At 41.2% G+C, this 14,308-nt stretch overlaps 1 protein-coding gene across 2 annotated transcripts; it reads right to left on the bottom strand.

The window, feature by feature from the left end:
- Window positions 1–1,774: 1,774 nt before the first annotated feature.
- On the bottom strand, window positions 1,775–11,009 carry DYNLRB2 (dynein light chain roadblock-type 2). 2 transcript variants are annotated; one of them, XM_032614973.1, is made up of 5 exons: window positions 10,892–10,954; window positions 9,806–9,924; window positions 8,576–8,651; window positions 2,940–3,107; window positions 1,830–2,077 (listed from the first exon to the last, which is right to left on the bottom strand). In XM_032614973.1, exons 3-5 carry the CDS (start codon window positions 8,592–8,594, stop codon window positions 2,034–2,036), a joined length of 231 nt encoding a protein of 76 aa, XP_032470864.1. In that variant the 5' UTR covers window positions 8,595–8,651; window positions 9,806–9,924; window positions 10,892–10,954; the 3' UTR covers window positions 1,830–2,033. The 2 variants fall into 2 exon arrangements, with proteins under 2 accessions (XP_032470863.1, XP_032470864.1); XM_032614972.1 differs by lacking the exon at window positions 9,806–9,924 and having other exon boundaries at window positions 1,775–2,077; window positions 10,892–11,009.
- Between the last annotated feature and the right edge of the window lie 3,299 nt (window positions 11,010–14,308).

Genomic DNA, 14,308 nt, shown 5'->3' with positions numbered 1-14,308 from the left:
ATGATGTGGGAGAACCCCCAGGGCTGTTCCCGGATGGAACTTGTATTTATGTGTGTCTTGGGCTACTCTCCTCCCTACCCCAGTAAGACCCACTGTTGAGTAACCGCAGTGGATCTCAGCCTGAAGCCGCACTGCGAATACCTGGAGAGCATTTTCAGAGTATATTCATGTGGGTCCCGCTTTCCAGGGGCACTGAGATTTGCAGTGGGGTGCTGACGTCTGTTGCGTGGATAGGCTTGACTGTTCGGCTTCAGCCACCATGGTCCCTTTCAGCCTTGGCCCGTCTCCTCTACCATCACCACGTGGAGAGTAAACCCCTTTCACCTGAGGGATTTGCCTTGGCCCTTCTTTTCTGCTCGGACCACTGTCTGTTTGGGTTGGGCTATTGTAGCCTGCCAGGATGCAAGCTGGTGCCATGGCAGTGGCAGAACTAAACTTGTCCTGCACCATTCCAAACTCTTGGCTTGTTGTGGAGTTGTGGGAACTTAGGAGGAAGCGTCTGTGGACCCCCATGCAGGGTGACTTGTGTATCCTGACAAGGATCCTCCGGAGAAGGAGAGGACCAAGGCACAAAGGAGGAGAGGGGCTGCAGCTGTATCCATAATGTTTATTTTTTGGATGAATCTCAACAGCATTACTCTGAGTAAGAAAAGTCAATCTCCAAAGGCTACGTCCTGTAGGATTCCATTTATACAACAACTATTTTGATACGACAAAATTACAGAAGTGGAGGACAGAGTAGTGGGTGCCAGGGGTTGGGGGGTTGCTACAAAAGGCTACGTACTGTAGGATTCCATTTATACAACAACTATTTTGATACGACAAAATTACAGAAGTGGAGGACAGAGTAGTGGGTGCCAGGGGTTGGGGGGTTGCTACAAAAGGCTACGTACTGTAGGAGTCCATTTATATAACAACTATTTTGATACGACAAAATTACAGAAGTGGAGGACAGAGTAGTGGGTGCCAGGGGTTGGGGGGTTGCTACAAAAGGCTACGTACTGTAGGATTCCATTTATATAACAACTATTTTGATACGACAAAATTACAGAAGTGGAGGACAGCTTAGTGGGTGCCAGGGGTTGGGGGTTGCTACAAAAGGGTACCACGAGGAGCACGGGTGGTGATGGAAATGCTCTGTATCTAGGCTGAATCAATGTCCATTTCCTGGTTGTGATATTGTAATATAGTTTTGAAAGATGTTGCCGTGGGGTAAACTGGGTAGAGGGTACACGGGATCTATGTTATTTCTCACAGTTTCACGTGGATCCTCAGTTATCTCAAAATAAAATGCTTAATTAGAGAAAAAAAGAGGTTATAAGGCAAACACGGCAAAAGATTAACATCTATTCTGTATGGGTTGTGGAAATCCGTTATATTTGTTCTATCATTTTCATTATTTTCAGAATGTTTGAAATATCTAGTAAAATAAATAAACCCTCTGGAGTTCTCTAGGCAGCTTTTGACGTGTGCATCCTTCCTCAGGACCCACTCCTGGTCCCCTCATGCTGGTGTGATGGAAGGACAGGCCTGAGGAGTTTCGCAGGGGGCAGCACTGACCCAACTGAGAACTGCCCTCTTGACTTCTTACCGCCCTCGTTTAAGCTGGGAAAGCACCTATAACTCCTTGAGGGCTGGGACGCCCTGCTTCCCTTCTAGCCCCACTCTGCTCCACTGAAACTCCCTGGCATGTCAGTGAAATGGGCAGAATCACACTTATTCTAATTCTTGGTGGCCGTTACTTCTAGACGAAAAGAACTGTCTCAAGGAAGGCTGTCTTCTCACTAGAATTCTTTGGTTTTGTGTATCGTAAAAAAATGAGGCATACATACCAGAATTTATTTATTATCTAGCTAAATCACAAATTTACAGTACATTCGAAACGGACCAAATGAGACACGTAGAAGAGTTTAAATGTAAAAGTAGAAAGGAATATCCAAAAGATCATTTAGATTGGATTATAATTTTAGGAATCTTTAAAGAGTGAAGTGTTTCAGCCTGGAGTCCCAGGACAGAACTTGGCCATTGCAGGTCTATTCACATGGATTCTGAATGGCAATCAGAAGATATTCCTTATCTGTGGAGAGATATGGACAAAGTTAATCTACCCTAAAAATTAAATTTAATAAATGAATACTTCAGCTAATCTGCTTTTCTCTTCAACACATCACTTGGACCTTGTGTAGACCAGTGGGCTCCCAGCCTGGCTGCACACCAGAATCACCTGTTGAGCTTTCAGAAAATACCATTACCTGGGGCCAAGCCCCAGAGGTTCTGTCTTTATTGGTCTGGGGTGGAGTCCCAGGTATCAGTCTTTTTTTTTTAAGCTCTCCAAGTGATTCCAGTGTGCAGCTTGGGTGAGAACACAGGTGTAGGGAAAGCTTTATTTAGTTTGGGGGTAACTCTGATTTTACAGTTGTACTACAGCGAAGTTTGTTCTAGACTAGATTTAGGAACGTGAGTCCTGTTTTACACTGACGTCCACTAAAACTGTGAATGTACCTCCTTCAAGGAAAGAAGTATTTCTGTGGCTGCTGTCTTTTGATAGCCCCAGTGAATGTGCTCTACTCCAGGGAAGGTTTAAGACCCTACAGACCTTTGATCTGCCCTCTACGTTATCCCCTGGACAGGAGACATTTCTCCCACTCTTCAGAAAGTCTGTGTGCTAAGTTCACATAACAGTCTGTGTGCTAAGTTCACATAACAGGAAACCTACACCTCCTAAATGGTTTGATTACTAACAACAAAAACAAATGGGCAAAATTCAACGTCTTTACTAATTTCACGGAATTGTCACATTCAAACTTCTTCATTTTGTAATTGAAGAGCATTATGTGTCATATTGCATGTTAAAATCCACACTCCCTGTCTCTGAGACAAAGCTTTTATCCAGTAAAGTAGACAGATGCCTTAAATAATGAAAAGAAATGCCAAATTACCTGGAGCTACCATGATTTCATGTTTCTTTGATCTGATCCTAAGAAAAGTTAGGTCGTTCTGAGGATCAATGTCACGGACTGTGCTCTTGGCTTTCATGGTCAGCTGATGAAGAAGACCTGCATATTGAACTGTTGTCGAGTTGTCCAAGGTCGTTCGGATGGGAATGCCTGGTACGAGATTTAATTTGGGGTTAAACATTTTTTATTTTGATTATAAAAGTAATATGTGCATCGTAGAAATACTGGAAAATACTGTAATTGTAAAAAGGAAGAAAAAGTGATGGCTCGTATCACTCAAAGGTAACAATTTTATTTCCTTCCAATCGTTTTGCCATTACGTGGATTTTAAAATTTAGTTGCATCAAACTATAATTACATATTTGACTGTTGCTTTTTTCTTCATTTAAATTATAGCATACAAGCTGTCCTTGTTGACGATGCCATCAACATTATTTTTAATGGCTGTAGACTTAGTGTTTTTGGGGATATATCATAATATAATCAACCCCCCACTGTTGGATTGTTAGTGTGTTTTTGTTTTTGTAGCTAATGGTGATGAACATTTTTGTACACAAGTCTTCTGGAAGTTGTTAATTGATTATTTCAGTACTAAGTTAACATATTACTATACAAAATGCATTCCCCTAAGCATCCTAAGGTGAGTCCACTGTGAAATGCTTGGTCTGTGACATGGTGCTAGTTTCTCCCCTGAGGCCAGAAATAGAAAGGGGCTATCACTGCACATGCTAGAGGGTGTATCAAAAGGGATTTTCAGAATTTCTTTGTAACTTCCTCATATGGTATTTTGCAAACCTTAATTTTTATGCTAGAAAATACAGCAACAAAGACTCTGCAGTTCGGCTGGGCATTCCCTGGTTTGCACTCACTCTTGGTTTAAGCATGATTAAATTTGGCTACTTGTGTGCTCTATTGTTTCATTATATGAGTTTAAAACAGAAGCTATTAATTTAACTGGAAAAATCTAGCCAGACGAATATGCAAGTATAATTCAATTCAGTTCATATCAGTCCAGCTCCATTCAGGTCACTCAGCGCTTATTATGGAACAGGTGCTGTGCTAGGTATTTTACATATACTATGTCTAATCAGAACCGGCCTTCATATTATTTTGAAAACTACCAGATCAACCAGGGAATTCCAGGGATCTGATTTGCGACGTGCCTTGCGTTTAGGGAGACATATGAAGGTGAATTTGGGATCACTGTCAAGTTCCTCAAGAACCTGAATTAAGGCCAATCAATAAAAAAGGCTGACGTGGCTCTCTTGGGTTTTCCCTCAGAGAATGTAGCTCCAGAAACTGGTAAACAAGATGAGTGCGTCTAACTTGGGACTTTACCTGTTTTTCATGAAACTTTTTGAGAGCCTCAACCCTGACTTTGAAACAGACGAATTTCTTTTTAAGAAAGCCATTCTCTCCAGAGTAGGTCTTGCCAAAGAAGGCAACGACAGTATTTACAGGAAAACCTATTTAAGTAAGGTTTTACAGAAAACTTGTTAATTTCTGTATTATTGTTTCTTGGCCACTTTTTCTCCAGAAGTCAGTTCTGTCTTTCACAACTGATGAACCATCACAAGGCATGTGTCTTTAACAAGCAGGAAACTGAAGTATAGCAAGCACTCAACCTTTCAAGGGCACTTTTTGACCAAACAGTTTTATTTTGCATCATGAAGAGCAACTACCTACAAAGTCTGCATTTCTCAGTGTCAAAAAAGAAATACAACCAGAATAAATTATTCAAACTGTAGATGACAGGATTATGAATCAGATACTCAGGCCTACTTAGTCAGTCTATTCATGATCCAAGTCAATAAATAAAAGGGCTAGCCTTTCTGAATAATAAGTGCACACCGTGGAAACTCTTCGAGTTTTTCATATCCACTGTAGACCCTTGGAAAAAAAATCAATCAACAAATATTTATTGAGTTCTTTCTTGAGACTATGTGAGGTAATTAAAAAATAATTTCTTAGGAAGTAATTTTAGCACATAGTATAAAATTCACCCACTTCCCCTTCTGAGAGGTAACCACTGTTCTCAGTTTCTTTGGTGTCCTTGCAGAGATATTCTAAGTCTATTCCAGTATGTTTGTGTTTGTATTCTTTTTTAACTGTATCATTTTCTATTCCGTACCTTAACGTTTTTCATTTAATACACTTGGGAAGTTGTTCCATTCAGTCCGCATAAGGCTAGGTCATTCATGTTAATGTCTGTGTAATGTGACTGTTGAATGGATGCTTTGTAATACATGTAACTAATATATCTTCCTGACAGGCATTTGGGCTGTTCCCAATTTTTGACTTTTATAAACAAGGCTACAGAATATGTCTGTGTGCATGCCATTTCACATTTGTATATATGTGTAGGATAAATTCCTAAAATGTACCTTCTAGAACAAAGAGTATATATTCTATCTTCCTGAACTTATGACTCATCATGATCCCAGTAAGCTGGTATTCTTCAACTGTACATTTGGTTGATAGATTATATTTAAAAAATAAAAGGAATTGGCTGGATGGCTGATAAAACCTAATGAAACTCAAATGACGGATTGTTAGAAATGTCGAGAACATTTAAAATTAAGAGTCTGCAGAAATCAGGCTTATATACATAAGAATATATGACAGATATGACTGTCTGGGAAACAAATATACATGTTCGCCAGTATCTAGTTCTGTGATCAGAACTGCAATACTGTAAACAATGAATTATTTTGTAAATGGGAAACCAGTGTTAACAAAGAATCTAACAAAAACCTATACTCCTCAGCATTGGGCTAAATTGATAAGTCCACTTTATTGTCATGAATAAGAAGTCTATGTTTCAATAATAGTGAAACCAAAGGACACTATTTAACATGGCAGAGGAGGAGATCTAAATGGATAAACCTGGGGTAGAAGGCCTACCTAGCCACAATTAAAACCTAAAAATTTGTTAAAATGATTTGCCTAGAACTAGTGGACTAAAGCCATGGGTACAGAACAAGAACACATGAACACTAGCTTAGTTAAATATTTTCACTGTTAAATTTCATGGGGCTTCTGAGAGCTGCAAAGCTGCACCGTAATAAATAGCACTTTCATCTACAGTTGACTAGGCTGTTGAGATGGAGTATTTCATTTCATTCTGGTCACACAACTTATACCATATGCTGTTAGTAAACATCCTTGTCATATCCTCTGCTTGTTAATAATCCGACCATAAAAATAAGCCCCTCATTTGTATTTTTGGGAAGAAGGTTAATTTGGCTTTCAGAAAAGTGCCCTGAATCCTAACACAACCTTATCCTAGTAGAGGTTCATTAGAAGTTAATGGGTATTAAAGGTAGTATTTTGTTGCCTTTGGATGAGAAGAGTGTTAATTGAGAGACCTCAGGAAAACAAAAGTCATTTTTAATTCTACCACTCAGAGATCATCACCGTAACACAGCCCTGCCTTTTCTTCCATATTTCAGAGTGTATGTCTGCCTGGCCGTATTTAGGATTAGAAGATGCTGGCTACTGCTTCGTCTCCTGCTTTTTTTCATCTAATATTGTGAGTAGTTTTTCATGACTCTAAATATTCTTCAACATTTTAAATAGAGTAATGGTTCACTGAGTAAATATTATATAATAAGTTTAAAAATTTCCCTACTGTTGGGCTTTATGTACTTGTCTGTTTATTTACTGCTATTATATATGGTGCCTCCGTAATATCCTTTGCACCTAAATCTTTTCTTCATCACTTCTTAAACAAATTTCTAGGGGTGGAATTACAGATCATAAGGTATGGATATTCTTCAGACATTTGATGCATATTGCCAGGAATATATACTTTAGACTAAGTCTTCCAAAGTAACACATTAGATACATTGTCCAGGGTGTCACAGGTGAATGCACCTGGACTGGGTTGAATAGTGTCCCCTCCAAAATTCAAGCCCAGCCTAAACCTCAGAATGTGACATTATTTGGAAATAGAGTCTTTGAAGATGTAATTAGTTAACTTGAGGTCATACTGGATCAGTGAGGGACCTAATCCAACGACGGGTCCTTACAAGAAGAGAAAACAGAGCACAGAGAGGAGAACGTACACGATGATGGAGGCAGAGACTGGAGTGATGCACCTACAGACCAGTCAACAGCAAGGATCTCTGGAAATCACCAGAAGCTGGGCAGAGGCAAGGAAGGATCTTCCTGTGGAACCTCTGAAGAGAGCCCGGACCCACTGACACTTTGATTTCAATTTCTAGCCTTCCAGAACTGAGAGAAAATAAATGTCTAATCCTTTTTAAGACACTAAGTGTGTGGTGCTTTGTTATGGCAGCCAAAGAAAACAAATAAAGCATCTCTGTGAAGTCATGCAAGTAACCTATCTTAGGGGGTGTGGCAGAGTTTATGCAAATGCCTGAAACTAAAATCAGTTCAACCAGAACCACGGACTTGTGCTGGACCGCTTCCTGGAAATATGAGGCATAGCTCTTGACTTTCCTGTAGGCTGATGTTAAGTCCTCTCCCTCCTGATCACTCAAGCTGGGTGAATTTATTATATTCATTTGACACTGAGTTTATTAAAATTTTATTTTATTATTTTGTAAAACACATCAAATGTTTTATCTGTACAAATAAATGAAAAATTCCCACATTCACAGAACTATTTAATTACAATTCTGTTAAGTGTTAGGTATTGTGCCAGGCACTTGACAATTATTATTTCACTTAATTGTCACAGTCACCAGTAAAGTAGGTTATTTTGCATTTTTAATGATAAGGGATTGAAGTTTAGAGTTTAAACAGACTTTCAGTGGGTAGTTACTCACTAAATATTTATTGATGGATTTGCTCCAGAATAATGATTAGCTATGAGAGTCTGTTGCCAAGCACTGAGCTGGCGATGTACCAAATCCATGGTTGTACCATGGACTGTGTGAAGTAGCTACTCTTATTTCAACTAGTGCTCTGGGGTTTGTGGCACCTCTTGCCCTTGCAAATGCCTCAATCAACAATGAAGCCAGCAGAAGCCTTTAAGAGGCTGCCACCATAGCTGAGCATGGAACAGTGTGCCAGAGAAAAGGCTTTGGGGATTGTTAATAGGCAAGTCTCTGGTATAAGTCTACAGATTTCACAGGTGGAAACGTATTGGCCCTTCTTAAACTATAACCACAAAGACTATACTATAAATTACATTAAAATTAATTCTCAAAGATTTCATTAACTACGGTAAAGGAACAATTTCTTTTAAAAATGAAGATTGAAACTCTGTATGCTTTACAATGTTAAAACGAAAGCAAACTGCCAACAATGGTATTCTTTCTATCTTCAATATAATAGTTTTATTGATACTCCTGAAATGTTAAAAGAGAGTTACCAAAGCTTTAAAAATTAGACAATGTGCAGCATTTCTTAGGAATATATAGGTGTTTTTAGGCATGTCTTATTAATGTTTATCTCCCTACCTCTTAGCAGAGTTCTTGACATGTAATTAATAGATACTCAATAGATGTATGATGAGTAAATGCTCTGGCTAAAATATACAAGATATACTTTTGATTTAAAATTCCAAGATGTTTGCCTAAGGCTTCACACAACAAACAGGCTCTTGGTCGGCTTCTGCCTGTCAAGAAGGCAGCCTGTGAGGTGTTTACCTTCTGCATTTACAACCATCGTTCCTATAACCCCTTTGTGGCTCTGGATCCTCTTGAGGGTTTCCTCCACCTCTGCCTGGAAGAGATCAGGAAGAAAATTAACCAGAGTCTTTGTGGTGACCCCAGTCTTAATTAGAGTAATGTTCTGAAAGACCCCTATTCTCCAATCTCCTTAAACTAAGATTTAGAAGCTCAGATTTTTGGAAGAGAGCTTTGAAATTGTCAGGTCCCATATGCAAGCCTATGTAAGACCCTCTACGTACAACCCTGACAAATATCTTGGCTTGAACTCTTGTTGAGACAGAAAGCTTCTTGCCTCACAAGAGCTCACTCCATTTTTATCTGTCTCTATTTACTGGAAAAGTATCCTATGTTGTTGAACAGAAATCTGCTCCTGGTCATCTTTCATTCATTGATCTTTCTGTATTCAAGTGAAAAATCTCTTTTCTACATTATAGATTTTAAAAATATTTATAGAGCTGTATCACTGCCTCTTTCTGTCTAAAAGCATCACTTAATGAGAAATCATATTCTCAGTCCTAAATGCCACCTAATTGGGAGTTCAGATGGTTAAATTCAAAATATTCTGTAAAAACAGTGTATTCCAGGATTCTACTGGTAACCACAGCCTGGATCTCAGTGCAAGATGAACGTTCAACCATGAGTGATTATGTTGGAACCCCACTACTGGGTTTTAAACTCAGCTTTCTGAATCACATGCATAGAGTATATATATTGTACCAGTTTCTTGCCTTCTCCAAATGCTAAAATCAAGAATAATTTTTTCCAGCCTGCATATTTCCCATAACTGAGTAATCACTGGATATTCTGAATTCAAACAGTATTCTGCAGAGTCTCTTGATGAGGATTTATGATATATTTTTCTTTCCAGCATTGTACAGATGAACGTTATGTTGCTTTAGTCAAAAGACAGTTTTCTTTTGTCCCTAATATGGGTGGGAGCACTTATTTCCTCTTCCACCACTATAGCAGGTGTTTTCTAAATTTCAGGCATTCATGTACTAGATTTATAATTTTTGCCATTATGAATACCATCTATATTATTTACCCAGCACATTCTTAAAATTATTTCACTGCTAAAAGCTTAAATGCATTTTAAAAGGAAATTATACATCATTACCACAAATGTAAATCTGGTATCATTTGTCATAGGCAGAAATAACCATAAAAACAAACAAAACAAAGAGAGAACATATTGTTAAATTTTACCCCAATGAAAGCTCTGAGCCTGAGGTCTGCCCTTCAGGTGAAAAATCAAAACTACCAAAGGATAGTGGTATTAACGACCTAACAGTGCCAGAAACTCTCTCCTGGATACAGTCTAAAGGCTGAAAAAAAAAAAAAAAAAGAGGAATAAGTTTCTCTGATGTGATTCACTCTGTGGTTTTTGGTTTTCTGAGCCACCTTAAAGTAGCAACTAACATCTGCATCTCACGTTGGGAAACACTGAACTTAAAGCGTAATAGCTGTACAGAGATCAATGACTTACTACAGTTTTCTGCCATCTGTAAGACAACGTCCACAGGTCCTTACAACCGCTGCCCTCGTTCTATCTTTTTCTGTTTTACTTCTCTCCCAAACGCCTGTTGCTGATCTTCCCGGCCTTTCCCTCTCTTTTCCCAGGTGTTCTCTCCTTTGGTGATTTTTGAGCCCCCAATACAGTCTCTTAATTCCCATCGCCAATTCACTTTTCATTCCTTTCTTAAAAAGAAACTCTGCTTTCACTTTGTTCTTTTTCAAACCTTCCTGTCTCCATTTTCCCTCTCTTCTCCTCCCCTTCCCATTCCTGCTGCCTCTTTATTTTCCTTTCTTCTCTCTCAATAACTCCTTCTCCCCTCTCTCCATTTCCTTGCGTTCCTTGTTCCCTCTCTTTCTTCCCTCTCAGGGTGATTTTTCTCCTCTCCCTCGCGCCGCTCCCCTTTTCAAACTTGCCTCGCCGTCAAGGAGATTTCTCCTTCCCCTCAGGATCTTTCATCCCCTCCGTATCTCTCTTCTCTTTCTCGATACCCTCCCTCCACAAGTATCACCCCTCAGAAGTCACCCCCCCCACCCCAGATATCTATGCCCCAAGATAGTTTCCCCCATCTAGACATCTTCTTCCCTCCCTCCACGGTCGCCCTCTGGTCCCTCCAGGGTCTCCGTGTCACTCCTCCAAGAAGCTTCTGGAGACCCCACCCTTCGCCCCGGCCCCGGGCCCGGCCGGGCCTGGTTCAGCCCCGGGGGCGGGACAGCGAAGGTCCCCTGCCGGTCGCTGCCCTTGGAGCGGTGGGTCGCGGACAGAGCCCCCGGATTTACCATCGCGCGGGCGGCGAGACTCTGAGCTCAGTTCGGTGCCACCGCGGCCCGGGATATCAGCAACGCTGCCAGCCGTTGCTACGAGACAGGGGAGGAAGTGACCTCCCGGAAGCGTGGGTGCCCGCGCCTGCGTGCGCGCGAGTCGGGCTCCTCCGGGCAGGCTCTTCCGCCCCGAAGTGGCTTGACGCCTCCCGGCCGCCGTAGGCGGAGGCTGGGGACCGTGGCTCCGAGCGCTCACCTGGGGCGCGCCCGGCCCGCGGGCCGCTGGGCGTGAGGAGAGCTGAGGGGCTTAGGCCAGGCTCCGGGTCATTCGTTCGTCCTTTCACTCATTCATTCCTTGAGGTACGCGTTCGTGTAACCGCCACTTCCCCGTTCAAGAACGATATATTGACCACCTACCCCGTCCCGTCCCCTGGGCCTGTGGTACATTCTAGCGGGGGAGACAGACGAAATGCGACTAACGAAGCAATACTGTCCAAGTGTGATACGTGCCGTGGAGCAGATAAACCGGGGTGGGTCCTTGTGACTCCGGGGTGATATTGGGTATAGCCTCAGCTGCCCAGTGACCCTCGGAGTATTTCCTGTGGCGCTGCCTTGTGCAGGGGTTTGTTTCTCCCGCCCACCAGGGGCAGTTGTTTTTTTTAATTAAAGAAGAACTCTACCGCAGTATGGAATAGCACAATCATGTATATATCCATCAGTTCACATGTCCCCACCTCCCAAACCGTAGGTGAAGCGCCATCTTACGTCTTAGGTTGTCATGTGTTGTAGCACCCCCAAGCCGCTCTTCTCTCAGTTGGAGGGTTGCTGCTTCCTAGCGATTTTGTTTAATCCATCAGGAGCTTTATTTATTTATTTTTGATAAAGTTATTTGCCCACCCTTCTGAGTTGCTGAAAAATTGCAGTCGGTAGTGCTGGAGGTTCCACAAATCGCCGTACAAGAGCGGTCCACCGGGTGTTTAAGGAACTGATGGAGGAGACAAGTTAAAGATCAATTAGGGATGGTTAGAAGTCCCTTGATCTTTTGAAGGGCATTGGATATATCTTTGTAGCCTGGGAAGAAGAAACAACTGCGTGTGAGGGCCAGTAGGAAAATTTTGTGGTTGGGGTCGTCCTGAAGACCTGGGGTTTGAAGAGGACTTTGATGACTAAACTCTTAAGTACTAAATGCAAGTGGTATGGGGGGGGGATGCATCTCCGTAGGGGCGCTGCTATAGCGACTCCCTATAATACTGATTCAGTTTGTGCTTCTATTTCCAGTAAGCAGCCTCACACCAAACAAGGCATGCTTATTGCTAGGAACGTCAGCTAGAATCTGAATAGGTCCTTGTCAGGGATGCTCTAGAAGAATTTCAGACTTGGTTGTTTGGGACTAGATGATCCATTTCAACTTGGAGTCTTATCATTTTATGATGTTACGTGCAGAAACACTCTCAGAAGCTCTAGTTCTGCTGAATTTTTTTTTTCTTTTTTTTTTGGTGGAGGAGGTGATCCTGGTCACTGTCATTTCCCCCCATCTTTTTTCTTTCAGAAACTTATGCTTCTCAAAAAGACAAGTCACAATAGCTAACTCATGCCCATTGTCACTCAACACTTGGAACTCCAACCGAGATGATTAGGAATGGGCAACTAAGATTCTGGGGGAGGAGTCTGTTGTGTGTGTGTGTGTGTGTGTGTGTGTGTGTGTGTGTGTGTGTGTGATCCAGCTCTGCACTGATTGCTTATACCGCTTTTCAGTGATAAAAGTGTAGGCATTTACAGCAATACTGGCTGAATTGTATAAATACAGATTCTTGGGTTCTCTGGGTGTATCAGATCCAGGAGATTCCTACTTGATTGTGCAGCCATTTGTTTTGCTTCTAAAAATTAGTGGCAGTGCACCGTGTTATCTCTGATGTCAGTCAGCTCTAATGAAGGAACTGACTGCATATGCATGGGGTGTGAATCCCCTCGTTTCTGGAGTCAAGGTGTCAAACTCATTCAATAGCTGACAGCTGTGATTAGAGCAAAGAAAGACTCCAGCGTGAAAGGCACTGACAGGAGTAGCCAACTGCAGAAAAAGTAATAAGGAGTACCCAAAATGACTTCCAATCAACAGTCAAGTCTGACTCACTGTGCACAGAAAATCAATGAGGAGAATATGAGCCATTTTCTCTTTATTAATTTTCACTTCTAATTATTCCTTGGAGGTAGCTTGGTTTAGCTTTTATACATTTTTGGGGACTATAGTGAATATCCAGAGCTGTGCGGTATAAAGTATCTTGGCAGCAGCGTCTGTCATGTTTCCTACCCCATCCTCAGTACATGGGAACCCCTCTTTCCCTTTTCTCCCATCCATCCCCTCACCACTTCTTTTGACCCACAGTAAGTGCTAAGTAACTTTGAAATAAAGAGAAAGCATTAGTGAATAATACTTTTTGGGACCCACAGTAAGTGCTAAGTAACTTTGAAATAAAGAGAAAGAATCAGTGACCAATACTTTTTGCAAGTACTCTGAAGTGACCCCCAAACTCGTGGTCCATGTGAAGATAGTCTACTATTCTTCACATATAATTTTGTCAAAGAGAGATGATTGTCTTCTGGGGTCTATCTCTTTGATAATTTGTTTCTGTTCTCTGCTTAATCTGAAGAAATCCAGGTGACTTCACGAGCTAGAGTTTTCTCTTGGGGTTTTCTGTACTACTCCATATAGAAAGTGGCATTCCTGCTAGTTGGCAGATACTAATACTGAGCTGTGGAATATATTTTGTGCCCATTTTCTCATAAGATAAGGCATCATTTGTCAACTTAAACAGAACTTCTAGTGCTCTACTAGTTTTGCTTAAAAAAGTGTACACTAGATTCTTTGAAAATGTCTCTTAATACTGAGGCAGAATCAGAACATGTCAGTGATGTCAGTATTACACACAACTGACCCAGTACCATAGAGTTACAGAACTGCAGATTTAGGGTTTCAGAAGATCAACCATTTTCTACTTCTTATTAGGACAAAGGCATCCTCTAGGGTAATTGTTTCCAGGACTGAAGTGTAATGTAAGCATTTACTTCCCATAAGGGAATCTTTGTTGGAATTAAATGGTTTCCTAGAGCACAGAATTTGGATTTACATGCAGGTAGGGTTGATGTTTCTAGGTGTGTCTGTGAGTAAAATAAGTTCTCAGGGCTTCTCTTTCCTCGTTTATAAAATAGGAAAGACAGTATCTGCCTTACAGAGTTGATGTGAGGTGTCAAGATGCTTGGTTTGTGTCAGGTGCCCAATATGGATCATTTAACCACATTTCTTTCTTGTGTCATTTCTTTCTATTGTATGTCCTTCCTTATTCTCTCCGTTCATTTTCTCCCTTCTCTCCCTCCTTCTCATCTTTCTCTTTTTCTGGTCTTTTCCTCATTACTTCCTTCCCATTTCTTTCCTCTCTT

The sequence above is a fragment of the Phocoena sinus genome, chromosome 19 (genome assembly GCF_008692025.1).
Source record: "Phocoena sinus isolate mPhoSin1 chromosome 19, mPhoSin1.pri, whole genome shotgun sequence".
Lineage (NCBI taxonomy): Eukaryota > Metazoa > Chordata > Mammalia > Artiodactyla > Phocoenidae > Phocoena > Phocoena sinus.
The sequence above is the reverse complement of the archived record's forward strand: the minus strand, read 5'-3'. Positions and strand labels throughout refer to the sequence as shown.

What these genes read in the sequence shown, in the direction of transcription:
- DYNLRB2 (XM_032614972.1), bottom strand. An exon ending in GATGGTTGTAAATGCAGAAG is followed by an intron (nt 3,108 to 8,575) that starts GTAAACACCTCA and finishes ATCTCGTACCAG; the next exon opens with GCATTCCCATCCGAACGACC. An exon ending in TGAAATCATGGTAGCTCCAG is followed by an intron (nt 2,078 to 2,939) that starts GTAATTTGGCAT and finishes ATCTCTCCACAG; the next exon opens with ATAAGGAATATCTTCTGATT.